Source organism: Microcaecilia unicolor, chromosome 2 (genome assembly GCF_901765095.1).
Source record: "Microcaecilia unicolor chromosome 2, aMicUni1.1, whole genome shotgun sequence".
Taxonomy (NCBI): domain Eukaryota; kingdom Metazoa; phylum Chordata; class Amphibia; order Gymnophiona; family Siphonopidae; genus Microcaecilia; species Microcaecilia unicolor.
This window is the reverse complement of record NC_044032.1, coordinates 348061185-348086186: the sequence shown is the minus strand read 5'-3', so window position 1 is coordinate 348086186 and position 25002 is coordinate 348061185. Positions and strand designations below refer to the sequence as shown.

At 46.2% G+C, this 25002-nt stretch overlaps 1 protein-coding gene across 1 annotated transcript in view; it reads left to right on the top strand.

Moving 5' to 3' along the window:
- Positions 1 to 25002, top strand: part of LOC115463718 (SH2 domain-containing adapter protein B-like) — a 154349-nt gene that overhangs the window by 84299 nt on the left and 45048 nt on the right. The window contains exon 3 of the mRNA XM_030194442.1: positions 19619 to 19828. Coding sequence (XP_030050302.1) covers positions 19619 to 19828 — 210 coding nt within the window. The remainder of the gene's footprint in view (positions 1 to 19618; positions 19829 to 25002) is intronic.

The window sequence follows — 25002 nt, the reverse complement described above, 5'->3', positions numbered from 1 at the left end:
GCAACCCCTTCCCGAATTGCGGCTGGGCAGAGTGGAGTACCAACAGTCGGGGAAGACAAAGAGGTCTCAACTTCCAGCGACGTCTGAGCCCCTGCACTGGCGTCAAGCGGGTTTCCTCCTCCCGAATCACCTGGTGGACGCCGAATTGCAAATCCGTCCAGAGTTCGCTGCATCGGGGAGGACGTAGGAGCCTGAGAAGGTAAGGCGCTCACCAACCCTTTTCGCTTATGGGGCATTATTTTTTTGGGGGAAAATCAAGTTTAGCAGCGAATTGTTCTGAGCAGGTTTACAGCGTTCAGCGTGTCGGCGCCATCTTGACTCCTCCTGAAAGTGCATCACCTCTTTGAGCAAAGCTCCACTGGCTCCCCATCAAAGAGAGAATAAATTTTAAGATCAACACAATGACCCACAAGATCGTACACGGAGAATCCCCCATCTAAATGAGTGATTTGATCGCCCTCCCTGCCAGAAATAGATCTATTTCTTCACGAACTTATCTCAACCTACACCTTCCCAATTGTAGAGGAATTAAATACAAGACCTACTATGCATCCAGTTTCTCCTTTTTGGGCAGCCAGCTTTGGCATGCTCTACCCAGACCAATCTGATTAATTAACGACTACTTGCCCTTTAGAAAAATGCTGAAAGCTCATCTCTTTAAGCAAGCCTATCCTAATGTCCCAACCTAATCTTACCAACCTCCACTCCCAATTCTGTTCTGAATTCGATAACGACCCCATCATTGGTTTTACTTACCCCACCTCCCCATTCCCCCTTTACTCATCCCATCCTTCTCTTCTCCATCTCCCCTTTATTTTATCCCTCCTTACCCCATTTCTCCCAAATTTATACTATCCTATCCTGTCTACCCTCTTATACTAATCATACACTATCAAACTTATAATGTTTTGAAATTTCTATTATATGACTTTGTATTTCAAATTACTATGTAAGCTGCATTGAGCCTGCATTGTGTGGGAAAGCGCGGGGTACAAATGTAATAAATAATAATAATAATGACATCATAGAACAAGCAACATACAAGGTCTTCAAACTTTCAATAGTTATCAAGCAGGTTTACATTTTCTCCCAACCTCCCACAACCCCAAGCTCCTCCCAACCTATATCTATTCACACCAACCTCCCATTCTCCTATTTTCCATAATCCTCCCCAACCTCTCTATCCCAAAGATCCCTTAAAACAACCTTAAAATTCCCATATCCTCAACAATGGAAATTGTACTTATACAAGAAATGATGTAAAATGATGCTAAAACGTTCCGCTATGTGCTGGTGAAATATACAATGTAAATTTAAACTGAACGATCTAGCATAACTTGGAAAATGGTTTTAAAAAATTAAACAACCCCCCCCCCCCCCCCCCCCCCCCCCACCCCCCAATACAAAATTTGAGGAGCAGCTGCAAAGGTCAAAAATTTACATCAGGTGTGGATGTTCAAAAATAGTATCCTGGAAGCCCAGACCTGATGCATTCCATATAGTAAAAGCAGAAGGAAGGCCAAACGAGAGCCAGCATGGTTAAAGAGTTAGATGAAGGAGGCTATTAGAGAGAACATCCTTTAAAAAATGGAAGAAGGATCAAACTGAAGATAAACAGAAACAACATAAGGAATGACAAATCAGATACAAAGTGCTGATGAGGAAGGCAGACTATGAAAAGAGTGCCTTGGAGGCAAAACCACATACTTTTATAGGTATATTAGAAGCAAGAACCTGGTAAAAAGTAGTTGGACCGCTAGATGACAGAGGGGTAAAAGGGGCACTCAAGGAGAACAAGACCATAGAGACTAACTGCCAGATGCACTAACTCCACGGAAAGAGCCCTTCCCTTACTGATCCCTTAGTGAATCAGTAAAAAACGGGCATGCATGAAGGAAATCGCATGCAAATGAGCTGCTAGCTGGTGTCAGCTAAACGCGCTGTGATTGGCTGAGAGAGACTTGGAGTGGCATAATCGAAAGGGATGTCCAAATAGTTTTTGATTTGGGCGTCCTCGCACGTCCCGATCCCCGATTCTCTCCGGCGGTGGTCATTTCGGTTCGGGCACCTTAGTCGTAAGAAAAACACGTCCAATAGAAAGACGCCCATCACAAAATCTGAAGAAAAAAAAACGTCAAGTGTTCGTCAGGGACGTCCTTTTATTTTTTTTTGAGTGAAGGACGTCCAAGTGTTAGGCACTTGAAAGGTCGTCCCTGGTGAGCACCGTTTTTTTTCTTCTTCCGATTTTTGCTATGGGCGTCCTCCTCTGCATGGGTCCCGCTCACAGCAGCCCCAACGAGAGGTGCAGACCTCCCGTTAGGTTTTCCACGGTGCATGGGGTCAGAAACGGTAGTGCATCACCACATTGCATTCACATTATAATAGTAATTAGCTCATTTGCATTCCGTTTTCGTTAGCTGTTACTGTGACAGGAAAATGGCTCGGAGAACCCTTTTGTGCATGTCCTGGTTTACTACTTGCTAAACTGGCTAGAACCAGTTTAAAAACCACGTTGCTGGCTCGTTAAGTTTAGTGCATCTGGCCCTAAGAGTATTCTTTTTTTTCTCCGAGGACAAGCAGGCTGCTTGTTCTCACTGATGGGTGACGTCCACGGCAGCCCCCTCCAATCGGAAACTTCACTAGCAAAGGCCTTTGCTAGCTCTCGCGCGCCCATGCGCACCGCGCATGCGCGACCGTCTTCCCGCCTGAACCGGCTCGTGTTCGTCAGTCTTCTTTTGTCCGCGCTCGGGACGGTCGTGTTTTGCCGCCGTTTCGTGCCCCTCTAGTTGAGCTCGCGCGTCTTCGCGATTTTCGCTTAAAAAAAAAAAAAAAAGAGACCGATCCGGTCTTTACCCCTCTCCCGTATTTCCAGCTTTTCCCCGCGTAAGTTTCCTTTCGCTTTCGGGACCGGCCTTTTTGGTCCTCGGTACGGGTTTTTTCTCCCTTCTTTTTGGTGCCTTTCGTCATCATCGCGAATTTTGATTTCGCCGGCGTGATTTTTCTGCCCATGTCATCGAAGTCTTCCAGCGGCTTCAAGAAGTGCACCCAGTGCGCCCAGGTAATCTCGCTCACTGATAGGCACGCTTTGTGTCTTCAGTGTCTGGGGGCTGGGCACCGTCCGCAGGCCTGCAGTCTTTGTGCTCTTTTGAAAAAGAGGACTCAGGTAGCGAGATTGGCCCAGTGGAACGCGTTGTTCTCGGGCTCTTCGACGACAACAGCACGGGACTCGTTGAGTGCATCGAAGTCTTCGACTTCTGCATCGGCATCGACTGCATCGAGGCTTCTACCTCCTGCATCGTCGGTACTGAGACATCGAAAGGCTGCGTCGACGTCGGTGGTACCGGGACCTCCGCTATTGCTGATGTCGTCGGACGTTGGTGCTTCGTCTGGAGTGCAGGTGAGGGCTGTCCATTCCCCTGCTTGTGGCGGTGAGCCTTCGGGCGGGACTCCTCCTGCCCTGAGGGCTCCTGTGGTACAGCCCCCCCGAGATCGACCTTCGGCCTCGGCCCCGAGGAAGCGACGGTTGGATTCTACGTCCTCGTCGGTACCGGGAAGCTCTGGTGACATGCTTCGCTTGAAGAAGTCAAAGAAGCATCGACACGGGTCTCCTTCCCGTCTCGGTACCGAGAGCTCTGGGTCGCCGAGGGAGTCGGCACCCAGTAGGCATCGGCACCGGGAGGACCGCTCACCCTCTGTTCAGGAGGTGTCGATGCGCTCCCCCTTGGACAGCCCGGAACCGCCTCCATGCCCGGAACAGACTCTGACCTCGACGCCTGCATCGGCTTCTCAGTCTTTCTCCACAGCCGCTCTGCACGAGAGTCTCCGGGCCGTTCTTCCAGAGATTCTGGGAGAGCTGTTGCGCCCTTCTCCGGTACCGGGGGTGCTTGCGCCACCGGTACAATCGGGTGAGGCGATGGCTGGCCCTTTGCCCGAGGTGAGGTGTCCGGTACGGTACCGGCTACGGCCGCCTCCCAGGCAGACTCCCCGACGACGTCGGCGGAGAGAGCTTCGCCGGTGCTGGCAAGGGAGTCCACCTCTCGACACTCCTACCGTGGCCGTGTTCCCACGGAGTCGAGTCGGGCATGGCTTCAGACGCAGGTTCGTGAACTTGTCTGATACCGATAGTGAGGCCTCGTGGAGGGAGGAGGAGGACATCAGATATTTCTCTGACGAGGAGTCTGATGGCCTTCCTTCTGATCCCACTCCCTCCCCTGAAAGGCAGCTTTCTCCTCCCGAGAGTCTGTCTTTCGCGGCCTTTGTCCTGGAGATGTCTACGGCCATCCCCTTCCCAGTGGTCGTGGAGGATGAGCCCAGGGCTGAGATGTTTGAGCTCTTGGACTATCCTCCTCCACCTAAGGAAGCGTCCACAGTACCCATGCATCATGTCCTAAAAAAGACATTGCTGGCGAACTGGACCAAGCCACTAACTAATCCCCACATTTCCAAGAAGATCGAATCCCAGTATCGGATCCATGGGGACCCAGAGCTGATGCGCACGCAGTTGCCTCACGACTCTGGTGTGGTGGATCTGGCCCTAAAGAAGGCTAAGAGTTCTAGAGAGCATGCTTCGGCGCCCCAGGGCAGAGACTCCAGAACCTTAGACTCCTTTGGGAGGAAGGCCTATCATTCCTCTATGCTCGTGGCCAAGATTCAGTCCTACCAGCTCTATACGAGCATCCATATGCGGAACAATGTGCGACAGTTGGCGGGCTTGGTGGACAAGCTCCCTTCTGAGCAAGCCAAGCCGTTTCAGGAGGTGGTCAGGCAGCTGAAGGCGTGCAGAAATTCCTGGCCAGAGGGATATATGATACCTTTGATGTTGCGTCTAGGGCCGCTGCTCAAGGTGTGGTGATGCGCAGACTCTCATGGCTGCGTGCCTCCGACCTGGAGAATAGGATCCAGCAGCGGATTGCGGACTCCCCTTGCCGAGCGGACAACATTTTTGGAGAAAAGGTCGAACAGGTGGTAGAACAGCTCCACCAGTGGGATAACGCTTTCGACAAATTCTCCCGCCGGCAGCCTTCAGCATCTACCTCATCAGGTAGACGTTTTTATGGGGGACGGAGGGCTGCTCCCTACTCTTCTGGTAAGCGTAGGTACAATCCTCCCTCTCGCCAGCCTGCGGCCCAGGCTAAGCCCCAGCGCGCGCGCTCTCGTCAGCAGCGTGCGCCTCAGCAAGGCCCCGCGGCTTCCCAGCAAAAGCAGGGGACGAGCTTTTGACTGGCTCCAGCAGAGCATAGCCGACATCAACGTGTCCGTGCCGGGCGATCTGCCGGTCGGGGGGAGGTTGAAAGTTTTTCACCAAAGGTGGCCTCTTATAACCTCCGACCAGTGGGTTCTCCAAATAGTCCGGCAAGGATACGCCCTCAATTTGGCCTCCATGCCTCCAAATTGCCCACCCGGAGCTGAGTCTTTCAGCTTCCAGCACAAGCAGGTAGTTGCAGAGGAACTGTCCGCCCTTCTCAGCGCCAATGCGGTCGAGCCCGTACCACCCGGGCAAGAAGGGCTGGGATTCTATTCCAGGTACTTCCTTGTGGAAAAGAAAACAGGGGGGATGCGTCCCATCCTAGACCTAAGGGCACTGAACAAATATCTGGTCAAAGAAAAGTTCAGGGTGCTTTCCCTGGGCACCCTTCTTCCCATGATTCAGGAAAACGATTGGCTATGCTCTCTGGACTTGAAGGACGCCTACACGCACATCCCGATATTGCCAGCTCACAGGCAGTATCTGCGATTTCGTCTGGGCACACGTCACTTCCAGTACTGTGTGCTACCCTTTGGGCTTGCCTCTGCGCCCAGAGTGTTCACGAAGTGCCTGGCTGTAGTAGCAGCAGCGCTTCGCAGGCTGGGAGTGCACATGTTCCCTTATCTCGACAATTGGCCGGTGAAGAACAATTCCGAGGCAGGAGCTCTACAGTTCGTGCAGATGACTATTCGACTCCTGGAGCTACTGGGGTTTGTGATAAATTACCCAAAGTCCCATCTTCTCCCAGTACAGAGACTCGAATTCATAGGAGCTCTGCTGGATTCTCGGACGGCTCGTGCCTATCTTCCGGAGACAAGGGCCAACAATCTGCTGTCCCTCGTCTCCCAGCAGATCGCAGCTCGGCAGATGTTGAGATTGCTTGGCCACATGGCCTCCACAGTTCATGTGACTCCCATGGCTCGTCTTCACATGCGATCTGCTCAATGGACCCTAGCTTCCCAGTGGTTTCAGGCTGCTGGGGATCTAGAGGACGTGATCCACCTGTCCACGAGTTTTCTCAAATCCCTGTACTGGTGGACGATTTGGTCCAATTTGACTCTGGGACGCCCTTTCCAAATTCCTCAGCCACAAAAAGTGCTGACTATGGATGCGTCTCTCCTGGGGTGGGGAGCTCATGTCGATGGGCTTCACACCCAGGGAAGCTGGTCCCTCCAGGAACGCGATCTGCAGATCAATCTCCTGGAGTTACGAGCGGTCTGGAACGCTCTGAAGGCTTTCAGAGATCGGCTGTCCCACCAAATTATCCAAATTCAGACAGACAACCAGGTTGCCATGTATTACATCAACAAGCTGGGGGGCTCAGGATCTCGCCCCCTGTGTCAGGAAGCCGTAAGTATGTGGCTGTGGGCTCGCCGTTACGGCATGTTGCTCCAAGCCACATATCTGGCAGGCGTAAACAACAGTCTGGCCGACAGGTTGAGCAGGATTATGCAACCTCACGAGTGGTCGCTCAACTCCAGAGTAGTGCGCCGGATCTTCCAGGTGTGGGGCACCCCCTTGGTAGATCTCTTTGCATCTCGAGCCAACCAAAAGGTCCCTCAGTTCTGTTCCAGACTTCAGGCCCATGGCAGACTGGCATCGGATGCCTTCCTCCTGGATTGGGGGGACGGCCTGCTGTATGCTTATCCTCCCATACCTCTGGTGGGGAAGACTTTGTTGAAACTCAAGCAAGACCGAGGCACCATGATTCTGATTGCTCCTTTTTGGCCGCGTCAGATCTGGTTCCCTCTCCTTCTGGAGTTGTCCTCCGAAGAATCGTGGAGATTGGAGTGTTTTCCGACCCTCATCACACAGGACAAAGGGGCGCTTCTGCATCCCAACCTCCAGTCTCTGGCTCTCACGGCCTGGATGTTGAGAGCGTAGACTTTGCCACTTTGGGTCTGTCGGAGGGTGTCTCCCGTGTCTTGCTTGCTTCCAGAAAAGATTCCACTAAGAGGAGTTACTTCTTTTTATGGAGGAGGTTTGCCGTCTGGTGTGACAGCAAGGCCTTAGATCCTCGCTCCTGTCCTACACAGACCCTGCTTGAATACCTTCTGCACTTGTCTGAGTCTGGTCTCAAGACCAACTCTGTAAGGGTTCATCTTAGCGCAATCAGTGCATACCATTACCATGTGGAAGGTAAGCCGATTTCTGGACAGCATTTAGTTGTTCGCTTCATGAGAGGTTTGCTTTTGTCAAAGCCCCCCGTCAAACCTCCTAGAGTGTCATGGGATCTCAATGTCGTTCTCACCCAGCTGATGAAACCTCCTTTTGAGCCACTGAACTCTTGCCATCTGAAGTACTTGACCTGGAAGGTCATTTTCTTGCTGGTAGTTACTTCAGCTCGTAGAGTCAGTGAGCTTCAGGCCCTGGTAGCCTAAGCCCCTTACACCAGATTTCATCATAATAGAGTAGTCCTCCGCACTCACCCTAAGTTCTTGCCGAAGGTAGTGTCGGAGTTCCATCTGAACCAGTCAATTGTCTTGCCAACATTTTTTCCCCATCTGCATTCCTGCCCTGCTGAACGTCAGCTGCACACATTGGACTGCAAAAGAGCATTGGCCTTCTATCTGGAGCGGACAAAGCCCAACAGACAGTCTGCCCAATTGTTTTTCTTTTGATCCCAACAGGAGGGGAGTGGCTGTGGGGAAACGCACCATATCCAATTGGCTAGCAGATTGCATTTCCTTCACTTACGCCCAGGCTGGGCTGGCTCTTGAGGGTCATGTCACGGCTCATAGTGTTAGAGCCATGGCAGCGTCAGTGGCCCACTTGAAGTCAGCCACTATTGAAGAGATCTGCAAAGCTGCGACGTGGTCATCCGTCCACACATTCACATCTCATTACTGCCTGCAGCAGGATACCCGACGCGACAGTCAGTGCTTCAGAATCTGTTCGGGGTTTAGAATCCAACTCCACCCCCTTAGGCCCATGTTTATTCTGTTCCAGGCTACACTCTCAATTAGTTGGATAAGTTGTTAGGTTAATCTCAGTTATGTCCTCGCCGTTGCGAGGCCCAGTTGACTATGTTTGTTGTGTTGAGTGAGCCTGGGGGCTAGGGATACCCCATCAGTGAGAACAAGCAGCCTGCTTGTCCTCTGAGAAAGCGAATGCTACATACCTGTAGAAGGTATTCTCCGAGGACAGCAGGCTGATTGTTTTCACATACCCGCCCGCCTCCCCTTTGGAGTTGTCTTCCCTTGTCTTTGTCTTGCTATATACGGGACTGACGAACACGAGCCGGTTCGGGCGGGAAGACGGTCGCGCATGCGCGGTGCGCATGGGCGCGTGAGAGCTAGCAAAGGCCTTTGCTAGTGAAGTTTCCGATTGGAGGTGGCTGCCGTGGATGTCACCCATCAGAACAATCAGCCTGCTGTCCTCGGAGAATACCTTCTACAGGTATGTAGCATTCGCTTTCGGTCTTCACTGAGGAAGATGTGAGGGAGATATTCCTGCTTGAAATGGTATTTAATAGTGATGAGTTGGAGGAACTGAAACAAATCTCTGTAAACCTGGAAGAGGTGATGGAGAAATTTGACAAACGAAAGAGTAGCGATCACCTGGACTGGATGGCATATATCTCAGAGTACTGATAGAACTAAAAAAAAAAAAAAAAACGAACTTGCAGAGCTGCTATTAGTAATATGTAATTTATCTTTAAAATCAGTTGTGGAAACGGACAATTGGAAGGTAGCCAATGTAATGCCAATTTTTAAAAAGTGTTCCAGAGGTGACCCAGGACGTTAGACTGATAAGTCTGATGTTGGTGCCAGGCAAAATGGTGGAGACTAGTATAGAGAACAAAATTACTAAATATTATACATAGGCATGAATTAATAGGGCAGAGCTAACATGGATTTAGCCAAGGGAAATCTTGCCTCACCAATCTACTATATTTTCTTTGGTTGGGCAAATAAACATGTGGACAGAGGTGAGCCGGTTCATATTGTGTATCTGGATTTTCTGAAGGCATTTGATGAAGTACCTTTATGAATGATTACCGAGGAAATTAGAAAGTCATAAGGTAGGAGGCATTGTCCTATTGTGGATTAAGGACTGTTTAAAAGATAGAAAACATTCTCAGTGGAGGAGGGTAAAAAGTGGGGTTACCCAGGATTCTGTGCTGGGACTTCTGATTTTTAACATTTATAAATGATCTGGAAGCGGGAATAAGTTCCATGGCGTCCCACAGATCAATCCAGAGACTTGTGGGTTGTGTCCCTCTACCAGCAGGTGGAGGTAGAACCTCCGAGGTTTGCTATATGTGGACCTGTGCAGCCAAGTAAACCTCAGTATTCTCTCTGTCTAGCAGGTGGAGGGACATCTCTGTGCAGCTCTGGTTTTATCTGTCTACTGGTGTCCTTTGGGCCTAGTTTAGCACAGACAGGGGTTGAGGGGCTGTTTGCAGCTTGTGGTGTACACCTGGTGGTGCCAGGTCTCTCCCGGTCTCCCACTCCCTTTTCTCCATCGCCCGGGGCTGTTGGCCTGATCGGGTGTTTCCTTTCTCTCCTGACTAAAAAAAAAAAAAGGTAAGAGACTTTGTTTTTGTTTAATCATACTGTTCTGCCGAGTCAGTTTTGGGGCAGACGTTTGTGGAGCATGTCAGTGCCTTCTGAGGCGGCTAAGCGCTGCTCCCGGTGTGGGGGCCAGAGAGCAGCATCGGGGGAGTGTGAGTCCTTCCCCCGTCAGCCCGCAGCAGGTGTTCAGCACGACGGGGGTTCTCCTCAGGCGTCCGGTGAGTCGGAAGCGCAGGGGATAGTTTTGGCGGTTTCCTCGGGGCAGTTAGTGCAGCGTGCGTTGGTGGGCACCATTTTTTCCCTCTCAGGCGCAACCCGCTCCGCACGTGGACGGTTGATAGGCAAGAGGCGCAGTGTGCTTCTGTTTCACAGGCTCCGATGGAGGGAAGCGATGTACAGGTAGCAGGGGAGTCCCTTGCAGTTCCTTTTTCCATGGATTTTGTTTTATTAATGCACAATGCCTTTCTTTTGAAGAAGTAAGGAGCTTCTCTTCAGGCAGCCCTGTCTCTTCCTCAGCAAACTTCAGTTGCTGCAGCCTCTCAGTCTTTCCTGTCAAAACGTTCCCGGGTGACACAGATGGCCCGGTTTTGTCTCCGGGCTCTCTAAAACCGGGCCCTCCCTCAGAATCTTTGGATGTGGCAGATGAGGTCACCCTGCCCTCTGAGGAGGGGGGTGATCCGACGGCTGCCCGCCTTTTTTTCGCAGGGAAGAGCTTTCCTCCCTGATTGTTAGGCTTTTGAGGTTTTGGCCATTTCCCCTGTGAATCGTCAGGGGGGAAATGGATTAGGATTCCTTGGAGTACTAGAAGTCGGCTGTTGAGGTTGGAAGGCTAGAGGGTGGTAGTGGTGGGAGGGTTTATTGTAGTTGCTCATTGTTGTTATTATTTTCTGTTTGTAATTTATACACAACAGTTGCACAGCATATTCCTTTTTATACTTTAATAAAAAGATTTAAATTTAAAATCAAAAGTGTTCGAGGCTTCTGCAGATGAGAACAAAGCCCGCGGGGGCGGAGACGGAGCCTGCGGGGTGGGGATGGAGACAACCCATGGAGATGGGGCGGGCACAGGGACAAATTTTTTCCCAGTGTCATTCTCTAGTCCCAAGTCAGTCCAGTATTTGTATTCAGGTTACTGCTAAGAATGCCAAAGTTGCCCCTTGAGCAGCTGTTGAGGAGGGAGGCACAGGGAACTGTATCCTGAGAGAGGAAAAGAGAAGAGGGAGAGAGAAAAGATACAGGGATGGAAGGAAAAAGTAAAAGAGGGGTAAGACACTGAGGGCAAAAGTGATATGGGGGAGGGGTGATGATATGGAAGTGAAGAGTTGAGGAAAATGGGAAAGTGGGAGGGAAGAGGGTGGAAGAAGAGAGGAGATAAAAATGTAATTAAATGTTTTTATTTAGCCTTATCTAGTTTTGGAAGTAATGTCCCCTTTACATAGTTCACAAATTCTTGTTCTAGCATCCTAATTTACTCTAAAAAAAAAATATATATATAGGTTAGTCCTGTCTCGAGTCCACCAAAATAAACTGTGTTTACCCACAAAAATAAGTCACTATTTCAAAATATTTTTCTTGTTTTTGATCTTGTTATAATCGCCAAAATTCGTAAGAGAAAATGAAAAAGGTATGTTTCATGTATTGCAGTATGGTTTTTAATTGATTATATATTGGTTCTTTACACAGAGGCAGTTTGCAAATATTTTAAACTAAAATAGTCCTAGCTCTGTAGACCTTAATTTATATATCTGTGAAACACTGAAATGTTTAGTGGAATTAGAAAAATTTCCTAAAAAGAAATGCTACTTTATTTGGGATAGCTGTAATAAACATCTTCCTCTTTTTGAGCTGTGTGGTATTTAGTATGTGTACCTTGAGTGAACAAAAATCAATAAAATATGTAGAGAATTTCCGGTGGCCTGCATGACTGCGAGCATAATAGTTGTATCATCATCCTGTTAAAATGAGCTGTGAGCAAAACATGCCAGGAATTTACAGGCACTTATTGAGTCTCTTGTAAAGGCATGCATAGTTCAAATTTGTCACCACAGAGTACAGATTAACTGCTTCAGAAAACTACAAGCTTTAATCGGGTAACTATAGTAACTCTGTAGGTGCTACCATTTTTCGTGTAGCATAGGGTAATGGCAGTCTTGCCATATTTAGGGCTCCATTAGTAGCAACACATTTGTAATTTCATTGGTTTTAGAAAAAATGGCATTTTTGTAGGTTGATAACAAATGACTTTTTGAGAACTAATGTACTACAGTTCTTTCCTATTCATCCTTCAAAAAATATGACAAGCCATATCTTTTATACTATACTCCCATAATTGTATGTGTCCCTTCTTTACCCAATACCCAGCAATGGTTTTCTTTACAATTAGCAATGCTCTATAAGACAGTTCCAGAGAGTAGAGGGCGAGCCAGAAGAAGGCATGATTCCTTGTAGACTCGTAGACTCATAGTGAGATAGCTTTATTTGGAGGCGCAACCCTTCTATTCTTGCAAATATAGACATACACAATTCTCCAAGGACAAGCAGGCTTGCTTCTTCTCACAGGTGGGTAGACGCCATCCCATGCTGCTCGGTTCGGCAAATATTCCATAGAAAAATAGAGAGCTTTTTGGAGCGCAAGCAGCGCTCCAGCGTGCATGCACGAGTGCCTTCCCGTCTGAAGTACGAGCACGCCGGATCAGTTTTGTTTTTTCTGCGTGAGAAGTGGCTGCGTTTCTACCTGCTCCTCACACGCCTGGTTAGAGCGATTGAGTGTCTTTTTGGTGTTTTTTTTTTTTTCTACCTGCTTCCTTTCTTTTTTTGTTTTATTTTGTTTCCTCTTAAAAAAAAAAAACTAAAATAAAAAAATCCCTTAGTTTCTTAGCTTTGCCCTGAGGCAAAGTTTCCTTTCCTTTTTCGACGTTTGCAGTTTTTAGGTCTGCTCGGTCAGGTCTCTTCTTTTGTGTCTTTCCCCTTTGTTCAGGCACCATCTTGACTTTTAATTTGGCCAAAGCGATTTTTCCTTCCATGCCCATGAAGATTCTGTGGCTTCAAGTGTTGTACCCAGTGCAACCGGACCATCTTGGGAAAGGACACCCATTCGTGGTGTCTTCAGTGACTTGGGCCTGACCATAGCCCTGCCTACTGTGTCCTTTGTTTTCATATGAAGAAAGGGATCCAGGTTTCCCAGGAGACTCAATGCGAGAAAATCTTCGGAGCTCGGTCTGGTTCTTCGACATCTGCATCAGCATCGAGGTCAGATGTGTCGGCGTTGACTTCAACTGTTGCACCAGGAGTCACGGTTGGAATGGCTGCTTAGAGACCCCAAGACACTGAGAGCAGTGAGGCGTTGAGTGAGTCTCATCCTGTCTCTTGGCCTCCTGCTATGCAGGCCCCATGGGACCATCCATCGTCAGACCTGACCTCAAGGCGACGTGAGGATTTGACGACATCCTCGTTGGCATCAAGGAGCATGGGTGATGTGCATTGGACGGAAGGCCAAGAAGCACGATCACCGATCTCCATCGACGCTTGGTGCGGGATTCGGCATTCAAGAAGGGTCGATGCCAGGAGGACCGCTCCCCCGCCTGGATTTGAGAAGCTGCAGCTTCCATAGCACTCCATGGTTGTCAAATCTGTGCTCAAATGACCCAAACTTTCCAAGACTCGGTGCCCCTGTAGAGGGATACTAGAACTTTGGAGTCTTGTAGGAGGAAGGTGTTTCAGAATGCTGTGCTACCTCCTGCATACATTACCATCTCAATGAGAATGCACTTGTGGAAAAGGTGGAATTTTCTCACTCAATGAATAGTTATGCTCTGGAACTCATTGCCAAAGGATGTGGTTAGTGTATCTGGATTTTAAAAAAAGGTTTGGACAAATTGCTGGAGGAAATGTCTATTGTTTGCTATTGAAATAGACACAGGGAAGCCACTTCTTGGCCTGGGATTAGTAGCATGGAATGTTGCTACTATTTTGGTTTCTGCCTGGTACTTGTGACTTGTATTGCCACTGTTGGAAACAGGATACTGGGCTGGATGGACCATTAGTTTGACCCAGTATAGCTATTTTTATGTTCTTATGTTCCCTAGTGCTTCTGGAAACAGACTGACTGCTCTCTGTGGTGATTGATTGATTGAATGAATGATGATTGAATTTGAATGTGTTTACTGATGGACTAGTTGGCCATTAAATTATAGTTGATTACACTGTTGTGTTAACTGAGTTTGGTTTATGATTTTGTATGTTTGTAATCTGCCCTCGGTAAGGGTGGAATATAAATTGTATTAAATGAAATAACCATGCCAGATAGCCTACCAGTATGAGGGAGGTATGATTTTTTTTTCATGACTGGTCCACACTCTTGGTACATCAGGTGCCTTGGGCCTATGAGCCTAACTCTTGGTCTCTCTGTTTGCAATTGCAGTAGGAGACATAGTGTGGCAGATCCAACAGGACAGGCTTTTTTTTTCTTCTCAAATGCCAATCCATTGGCACTGGAAGCATCAGCCTTAATGGCTGCTAAGACTTTTGACTTCCACTGGGAGTACACTGGCATCGAGGAGGTCTCCACCTCTATCAACATCAGGTGCTGGAAGTAGGCCCCAGGACCAGTCAACATCGGACCTGACACTGAGGGCTTGTACAGGTTCATCATTGTCCTCATCGGCACTAAAGGGCTGTAGTGCTAAGCATCGGGGAAGCTCAAAAAACAAACATTGGTCCTCTTCGAAGCACAGTACTGGGAGCTCCGGGGAATCAGCCTCAAGGTACCCGAGAAGCACTGGCACCAGGGGGAACACTCCCCCTCTGGTAAAGGTGCTGGTGCGTAAGTCTCCAAACAGCCAGGTTCCTGTTTCTGGTTCGGCACAGACACCACCTCAGGCTGCCTGTCTCTTGGCTCTCCCTCCTTTGCAGATCCTTTCCTTCATTGAGTAATTCCAAGCCATTCTCAGGGAGGAGCTGGCACAGATAGTTCAGTTGCAATCTGCTCAGGCATTGAGGGCACTTGTGCCAACTGTGGATCGGCCTCAGATTTCTCTTGAGGCTCTATTAATGCCTATAGAAAGATCCTGTGCTCCTCAAAGGGGTCGAGATTGACTTAAAACTCATGTAGTACTGCTCTCAGTGCTGGGGGAGGAAGCGTCCCCAGAGTATGAGGGTTTGGCTGTACCTCGGCCCTAGGGGTCGTGGATGTGTGTTCCACTGAGCTGGGGCAGGCACAGACTCTGGTCTGAGTACAGTGAGGAATCTGACTGAGACCGCTCATGAGACTTGGAAGAGGACCCTCCGGAGTGGACAAGTAGTCTAGTGGTTAGTGCAGCAGACTTTGGTCTTAGAGAAAGCACAACGTGAGAAATTTACCATTAGGTCTGAAAGGATGGTTGCTGTGCTAGTCCCTTTTCCCTATGTGTCCTATCTGTCTGTCCTACCCTTATCCCTTATTTGTCCTGTCTGTCTGTCCTGATTTAGATTGTAAGCTCTTTTTGAGCAGGGACTGTCTTTTCTTCATGTTCAGTTGTGAAGCGCTGCGTACAACTGGTAGCGCTATAGAAATGATTTATAGTAGTAGTAGTAGAACAGGGTTCGATTCCCATTACAGCTCCTTGTGACTCTGGGCAAGTCACTTAACCCTCCATTGGCCCAGGCACAAATAAGCACCTGTATATATTACGTACACCACTTTGAATGTAGTTGCTAAAACCACAGAAAGGCGGTATATCCAGTCCCATTCATTTTCCCTTTCTCAGAAGAGGAATCTTATGGGGTACCTTCTAATCCCCCCCCCCCCCCCCAAAAAAAAAAAAAAAAAGAGACGTAAATCTCCACCTGAGATTCTCTCTTCACTGGTTTTGTCAAGGAGATTTCTTCAGCAAACCCATTTAAGTTGAAGACTGAGGAGGAGCCCAGGGCAGAGATCTGTATTGGACTATGAGTCGCTTCCTAAGGAAGGGGGTCACAGTATTATTGCATTCAATCCTTAAAGATACACTGATGAAGAAATGAGAATCTCCCCTCTCAGTGCAAGTCGCACTTAAGAAGGTGGATACACAATATTGTATGCAGAAGGCTCCTGGATTTGGGAGGTCACAATTGCCTCACCACTCTGGTTGTCGGATCTGCCCTCAAGTGAGCTAGGAGCTCTAGGACGCATGCCACAGAGCTTTGCCAATTGGCCAGTAAGCAACTGGAGTGCAGGAAGTATCTGACTGGGGCGCTTGCGATTCTTTTGAAATTACATCCAGACTCTCCACCATGGTTGTGGGGATGCACAGACTTTCATGGTTACGTGTCTCTGACCTAGAATCAGTGGTTCAGGAGAGGTTGGCAGACATCCTGTGCCAAGGAGACAGTCTTTGGGGGCATAGTGGAGGAGATTGCTGACCTCATGAAAAAAAAAAACATACTGATACCATCCAGACCCTTTCTCGGCAACCTCCAACTGCAGACTCTTTGTCTAGGAGGTTTTCGAGTGGGCCTAGGCAGTGACCCTACCACTCTCAAAGGTTTAGGTTTCCACTTTCACTCTGCCCAGTGTTCCCTGCCTCGGAAGTCCCAGCTGGCTCCTCAGTTGAAACGAGGGATGAGCTGTTGATTGGCTCTTGGAGAGCATAGTTGCACTCAAAGTAACTATCCCAAACAACCTGCAAGTAGGGGGGGGGGGGGGATTAATTTTTTTATAACACAGGTGGCCTTTTGTAACCTCTGACCGGTAGGTTCTTCAAATAGTCCTTCTTGGTTGCGCCCTGCATTGGCATCAAAGACCACCAAATTGTCCACAGAGTATCATTCATGAGCTCTTGGCACAAGCAGGTACTTGTAGAGGAAATCTCGGCTGTCCTACAGGCCACTGCAGTTGAACCTTTGCCACAGGAGAAGAAGGGAAGGGATTCTATTCCAGGTACTTCTTTGTGCCCAAGGAGGATTTCATCCCATCCTAGACCTAAGCTCCCTGAACAAATTCGTGGTCGAAGAAAAGTTCAGGATGATTTCCTTAGGCACCCTTCTCCCCATGATTCAGGAAAAAGATTGGCTGTGCTCTCTGGCTGAAAAGATGCCGATACCCACATTTCAGTACTTTCCAGTCACAGGGAGTATCCCTGATTCCAAATAAGGAAACACTGCTGCTAGTATCGTATTTAGCCTCGCATCAGCTCCCATGGTATTCACATAGTGCCTAGCGGTAGTTGCAGTGTATTTGCGCAGACTGGGAGTATGTGTTTCCCTTTCCCTAGCTTGACGATTGGATGGTCAAGAGCACATTGCAGGAGGGAGTGACCAGAGTCAGTGCGCCTAACTATTTGGGTGTTGGAGTTACTAGGGTTTGTCATAAATTGCCCCAAGTCCCACCTTCTCCCAGTTCAGCCTTTGGAATACACAGGAGCCCTGCTCGATACATTGCAGGCTCGGGCTTTTGTTCCACAAGTGAGAGCAGAGATCTTGACAACTCTCCTCACAGGTCCGAAGCAGCAAGCAGGTCACAGAGTACATGTCACTCCCTTGGCACATCTCCATTTGAGAGAGGCCCAGTGGACCGTAGTTTCCCAGTGGTCTCAGGTGGATGTAATGCAGATTCCTCCAGGGTTGACACATGCCCTTCTCTGATGGACAATTAGGATGAATTTGACTGTAGGACTACCATTCCAAATTCCACCTCATCAGAAGGTGTTAATAGATGCATACAACCTGGGATGGAGAACTCATGTGGATGGACTTCACACCCAAGGGCTTGGTTTGCTCAGTAACAACTTATGCTATTACTATCAAGGACTTATTATTCGCCAACTGTCTTAAGGTTCAAGGTGAGTTACAGTCATAGAAAGACTGATACAATCAACCAATAGTTTCATATCTTAAACAGTAAGCATATATATATATATAAAAATTCTCACTCAATCTAGAAAACAAGTCTTCAAAGCTTTTTGAAATAGCTATAGTATATACCTTTGAGGAAAGAATTATTCCAATGATGGACAGCTGCAAAAAAGCAGCTTTAAACCAAATATCTTTTGTAGATGGAAATGCTAACAGCAAATAATTGCAAGTCGTATATCTAGTCTTAGACTTTAGCAAACTTACTGATTGAAAATGAGCGGGCAGCTAGTGTAAAGTACTTAATAATTGAGTCACATGATCCATTCAAGTCTTTCAAAATATTAATTTAGCTGCTGAATTTGGATCATCTGAATTCGTGAAAGTTGCCGGGAAGACAAATCCAAATATAATGAATTACCATAATCTAATAAAGATAATTCAGTCAAATAATTCTAAAATGGTCTTGTAAGAAATAAGATCTTAACATTCTTAATTGTTTCAATTTAAATTAAGTTTTTCTTATCAAACCAGTAATCTATATCTAGAAGTTTTCACAACACTTAACCAGAACTCATCATTGCTCAAAATAATCTGGGGGGGTCTTATCCAAATCTAAGAAAAACCGTAATAGCTTAGTTTTGTCAGCTTTAAGTTTGAACCTAGATGACCAATCTTTTACCCAGTTTATGCAGTCATTAATCCCAGAGAAAATAGAATCCTTAGTCCGATCAACGGAGATAGAAAGAAAATATCATCTGCATAAGACAACACGAGCTCTCCATATCAACATTTTATATATTTTATTGGTCTCCCAAAATTGCTCATTCACCGTGGGGAAGGTGAAGAAGAGATCACTCTAGTGCACATTATTTCCAAAACTCTCACAAAGCTGTTCCTGACCAGGTCGGCAAACAACAAGTGGTAAATGCACAGACAGAGTGGGAAATACAAAGTCTTACTCCAGGTAACATACATTGATGAAACCCAGATATATGCATGGTTACTGAGAGGTGACCTGAAACATAGGATGGGAAAGTTATAGTTGCAGCCCAGGACCATGGATTATGAATGATATAGTTCACAGCAAGCTTAGGGAAAACTGGTATATGTAGTTTCTGTAAGGAAGATTTGGAAACAATTATGCATCTCATAGCTGGCTGCAGAGTTCTCAGTTGAGAAGATTTACATATAGAAAGGCCCAATAAGAATGCATGTCTCATTCATTGAAAACGTAAGCATTACAACATTGCCGTATTGGAAAAGCATTGGGATCAAATTATGAGAATTATAGAGTTTGAGGAGGTTATGATCACAAGGTACGTTCTAAGTGTATCTAACAAAAAGCTTGATGGAAGAATACTTGACATCGTGGTAGAAGATTATGGGGATGGTAAGATTTATCAACATGGGCTACAATTAAGATGGGTTATTTTAACGTAGGGACCCATTTTATGCAGTGAGAGCCTGTGGTAAATAGTAGCCCACATTGATAACCCCCCCCCCCCCCCCCCCATACACACACACACACACACACACACACTTAAAACATGAGAACAGCATTGATTATAGAGGTGTTAGTGCCAAGTGATTATTATGTAAATTGAGTGGTGAGGAAGAAGATCTGAAACTGCAGTTAGAGACCAAGAAAATGTGGCAGAAAGGTACAGAAATAGTCCTTATTGTATTGGGTACCAGAGGCTTGATTAAAAGGAATTTTGAAGCATGCCTTGATAAGTTTCCTATAATACATCTGATGAACTCCAGAAGGAAGCTCTCCTGGGCATGATGCAAGTACTGTGGCGAGTGTTTGCTGTAAATTTGAGTGACTGAGCTCATATGCCACATACCACAACTTAGGATGGCAGTTTATTACTAACGCATAAGGAATCAGTGCCCCAGAGAAAAACTTTGATTATATAAAAGAATCATAGGCCTGGAAAAGTGGAAAGGTGTAAGTAAATGATAATGTTTCTATTTTTCATCAGTGGAAAATTTGTCCAGTGGATAATTTAAGTTCATAGTTTTTTTTTGTTGTTGTTGCAAACAGATATTCAGTGGCAAGAACATGTGAAGCCTCGTCAGGAGATTCAGCTGTATGATACACCTTATGAGCCAACAAGTAATAGTGTGGACCCTGACTCAGAAAGTTTGGTCAGCCAGAGCTTACGAGAGAGCAAATTACCACAGGATGATGATAGGCCTGCAGACGAATATGACCAGCCATGGGAATGGAATAAAGCCTTACCAGCCTTAGCAGGTAACTGAACTTTCAGGGTTCAACTGTCTGTACCAGAGGTCACTGTGTGTAGGCTTTTACAGGAGCTACTTTGGTTTCTATTAAAATCATTCTCTTCCCTGCAACCCTACCACCTTTTCCATTTGATAGTGGAATGTATGACCTGTGTTCTCCTGATAAACAAAGACTTATTGACCTATTCAGTGTTTATCAACAGAGGGAGACAACAGCTTGTGATGAACTATTTTCACTGACTGAGAAGGTAAAGAGCTTATAATCAGAAGCGTACAAAACTTTACAGTTAATGAAATTGGTGATTGTGCAGGAGTTCAAACCTGATTTTTAGAGCAGGATTTAGAATTATTGAGGCACTTCAAAACATCGTGGTCGGCTGCTGAGGGTATATCTGGGAATGGAGTGGATATTGCACCGTTCACAGAAGAAATCGTTTATAAATTGCTTAACTCTGAAAATGGACATATTTATGTGGCTGGATGGGATACATCCCGGGATACTGAGGGAACTCAGAAGTCCTGATGAGAGTTCTTATGGATTTATTTAATAGATCTTTAGAGACAGGAGAGGTTCCATGCAATTGGAGACAAACTGATGTGATCCCTCTTCACGAAAGTGGGGACAGTGAAGAAGAGGGAAAGTACAGGGTGGTAAGTCTTACTTTGGTGGTAGGAAAAATAATGGAGCCACTGCTGAAGGAAGAGTTAACTTGCTAGTTTGCAGGATCTGAAGCAACATGGCTTTACCAAAGGAAAATCCTGCCAAACAAATCTGATTGACTTCTTTGACTGGGTGACCAAAGAACGGGATAAAGGACATGAACTAGATGAAATCTATTTGGATTTCAGCAAAGCCTTTGATACAGTCCCTCACAGAAGACTCATGAATAAACTAAGAGGGCTGAACTTAGGACCCAAAGAGGTGAACTGGATTGGACCCTGGTTGACCGGGCGCCAGAGGGTGGTGGTAAATGGAAATTGGCTCTGAGGAAAGGAAGGTGAGTAGTAGAGTACCTTCAGTGCTGAGGCCGATTCTGTTTAACCTTTATACCCCACATTAGCCCGAAATAGGCTCATGTTCACTATTTATATTTGTGAGAGAGATTGCTGAAGGGTTAGAAGGAAAAGTTTGCCTTTTTGCAGATGATACAAAGAAGAGTGAATACCCCAGAGAGAGTAGAATCTATGAAGAGAGATCTCCAAAAACTAGACAAATGGTCAAAGGTCCGGCAGTTATTATTTAATGTGAAGGAATGCAGAGTGATGCACTTGGGGTACAGAAATCCAAAGGCACGTATGAGATAGGAGGAGAGAGCTTGATAAGTACAGCTCAGGAGAGGGACCTTGAAGTGATGGTGTCTGAGGATCTGAAGATGATGAAATAATGTGAGAAGGCAGTGGTCACGATCAGAAGGATGCTGGGCTGCATAGAGAGGTGTATAACCAGCAGAAGAAAGGAGGTGTTGATGCCCCTGTACACGTTGTTTTTGAGTTCCTACAAGAGTATTGTGTTCAGTTTTGGAGGCTGCATCTTACTAAGGACATAAAAAGACTTGAAGCGGTTCAGAGAAAAGTGATGAAAATATGTGGTTTATGTAACAAGACTTATGAGGAGAGACTTGATAACCTGAACAATGTATACCTTGGAGGAAAATAGAGACAAGGGTGATTGTTTCAGATGTTCAAATATTTGAAAGGTATTAATCTACAAACCAATCTTTTCCAGAGACAGTAAGGTGGTAGAACTAGGGGACTTGAATGTCAGGAATTACAGTACATTTTCCACAGAGAAGGGGGGAAGATACCATTTTCATCTTCTCCACCTCCCGTGGAAGGGCATTCTAGGCAACAGACTTAAAAAAAAATATGTGGGATTAACACAAAGGAATCCTGTTTAGAAGGAATGGATCCAAAGAAGCTTAGCAGTGATTAGATGGCAACACCAGTAATTGGGAAGCAAAGCCATGGCTGGGCAGATTTTTACGGTCTACATCCTGAAAATGGCAAGGACAAATAAGATCAGGTATTCCCAAAAGATAAACTGATAGCATAAGGCAGTGGTTCCCAAATCTGATCCTGGAGACACCTCAGCCAGTCAGGTTTTCAGGATGGGAAGGGAGAAGACATGCTGAGCCAAGGAAATAAAGGAAGAGGGAAATACTGTGACACATTGGTGTGGGGGTGGAAGAGGGGAGATGCTGGACACAGGGAAGTATACAGAAGCTGAAGGGAGATGATGAGCATGGAAGGGAGCATAGGGACAGGGGCATAAAGGGGAGATGCTGCATGCGGATGGTATATTGGCACAGAGGAGCAATGCCAGACATGGGGGGGCGGGGATATGAACACAGGGAAGATGCCAGACATGGAGGAGAATAGGAACACAGATACTAGACTTGGGGGAGGCATAAGGACACAAGAGTAATGCTGGAGACAAGGAGAGGAGATGGACGCAGGGGAGATGTTGGACAGGGAAGTATAGGGGACACAGAGAAGGGAAATGCTGAACATAGAGAGACAGAGATGGAAGATAGAAGAAATGTCAAATGGGTAGGAGACCCTGGTGAGTGAGTTAAGTCAGAGGGAAACAGAAACCAGAGCATGGGACCAACATGTTTTGAAAAATGACCAGAAAACAAAAGGTAGAAAAAAGAATTTTATTTTCTATTTTGTAATTAGAATATGTGAGATTTGAAATGTGTATCCTGCCAGAGCTGGTGGTGTTAGTCATGGCTGGAGTCCAGGGCAGAAATTTGGGAGGGGACTCCAAAGCCCAGGCTGTGCCTTCTTAAGCTTCCAGCAGGCTTACCTAACTCCATACCTGGCATTTGTGATCTTATATTTTGCACTGTTGTTAACCACAGTTTGGAAAGTGATGCTTTTCCAGAAGCCTGGAAATTAGCTTTAGTTTGCCCAATTTGGAAAAAAACCCCAAATCTTGACCCATCTGTTCCCGGTCATTACCGTCCAATATCCAATCTCTGTTTCATTTCAAAAGTCTTTGAAAAAGTTGTTTTTTCTCAGCTTACTCTGTTCTCTCAAAAGGTGTTTGTTTGCATCCCAGACAATTGGGTTTTAGATCCCATTTTAGCACTGAGAACAAACCCACAACTTTAAATGCCTCAGACTACACCCTCCCTATCTTAGACAGCCTGAAAATACTCAGCGTTACAGTCGACCGGAACCTTACACTTGAGAGCCAAGTGAACTCCACAGTAAAGAAAATGTTCTACTCAATGTGGAAACTTAAACGCGTGAAACCATTCTTCCTGAGGGAATTATTCCGCAACTTAATACAATCAGTGGTATTAAGCCATGCAGACTATTGCAATGGAATTTATGCGGGATGCAAAGAACAACTCACAAAGAAACTCCAGACCACTCAAAACACTGCAGCTAGGCTGATATTTGGAAAGATTCGGTTCGAAAGCGCTAAACCCCTCCGAGAAAAACTGCATTGGCTCCCAATCAAAGAACGTATAGCCTTCAAAATTTGCACCCTGGTCCATAAAATTATCTACAGCAAAGCCCCAGGATATATGACAGACCTCGTAGACCTACCAACTAGAAACACATTTGGATCATCACGAGCCCCAGGATATATGACAGACCTCGTAGACCTACCAACTAGACACATCTGGATCATCACGAACCTATCTAAACCTCCACTACCCAAATTGCAAAGGTCTCAAATACAAATCAATTTTGCATCCAGCTTCTCCTACATAAGCACACAAATGTGGAACGCACTCCCAAAAGCTGTGAAAATAACCTACGACCATCTAAACTTCTGGAAATTACTAAAAACCACCCTGTTCAAAAAAACATACCCTACCGACCCAACATAAATGCCTGAACTCTGCAACACAGCAAAACCAAAGCTCGTTATGGACATTACCTAACCCCTCCTCTCTTGGATCCCAATCGTGCCTGAAACACACGAACCTTACTCGACCACAACATCACATTGTACCTGCTTCTCAACCGGTCCTGGCGAATGCCACCGGTACTATGTAAGCCACAATGAGCCTGAAAATAGGTGGGAAAATGTGGGGTATAAATGCAATAAATAAATGACAGCTCTTCTAAGCGAATTACACTCCCACCTTGATTCACATAAAATAGTCTTGCAGTTTCATTAGACCTGTCGGCTGCATTTGACCTCATCAGCCATTCTCTGCTGCTTTCTCATCTTGCTGACCGTGGAATTACTGGTTCAGTTCTTTCATGGTTTACTTAAATATGAGAGGAAAATCACTCCGTTTCAAAACTGCATCAGTTATCATGTGGTGATCCCTAAGGTTCGTTCTTTCCCCTCTTTTTTTAATTTATTTCTAAATCCCCTGACATTCCTTTTTCAATCATCTGGAGTTTCAACTTATGATGACATCCGTCTTATTTATCTAACCAAAGTGGACAGCTGGCTAAAAGAACATGTGTTAACAATGAAGCTTTTTGATTCTATGATGATGTATCAGCCTTCTGCTACCTTAAGATTATTTGGGATTCTGCTTTATCATTTTCTCCACAAATTTCTAATTTAATGATATGCTTCTGTGCCTTCCATCAGTTGTGGAGTATTTGATATCTCTTCAGTCATATTGACTTCCACGCTTTAATAACTCGCATTCATTATATTCAGACTTAATTATTGCAATATTGTTTACGCTGGTTTGTCCCCAATAATTCCTTGAAAAAGCTCCAAACAATTTAGAATACTGCTACTAGACTTTACAGTGCCCACCGTTCTGATCACATAATTCATTTGCTTAAAAACCACCATTGGTTGCCTGTAGAACAAAGAATTTGTTTATAAAGTTGCATTACTCTCCTTTAAAGCTTTCTAGACTGGGATCCCTGATTACTTCTCTAGTCTTACTATACCTTACTGTCCTAGTAGTCTTACGGTTCCTTAATGACCACCGTCTTGTAGTGCTGAATCCAAAAGCAGCCCATTACGATTCCACCCGATGCACGGCTTTTTATTTTCTGGCTCAACCTGGGACAACCTACTCATTTTTCTTCATGGTAACTCATTGTTTAAAGATTTTAAGGCTGACTTCAAAACCTGGTACTCCTGATTGACTTCTAGAACCGTATGACACACCCATTGGACCCATTTCTCCTGCCCTTCTCTTTACCATCTGTTGTATCTAAGCCTTTATTGTTATCCCTTGGTAG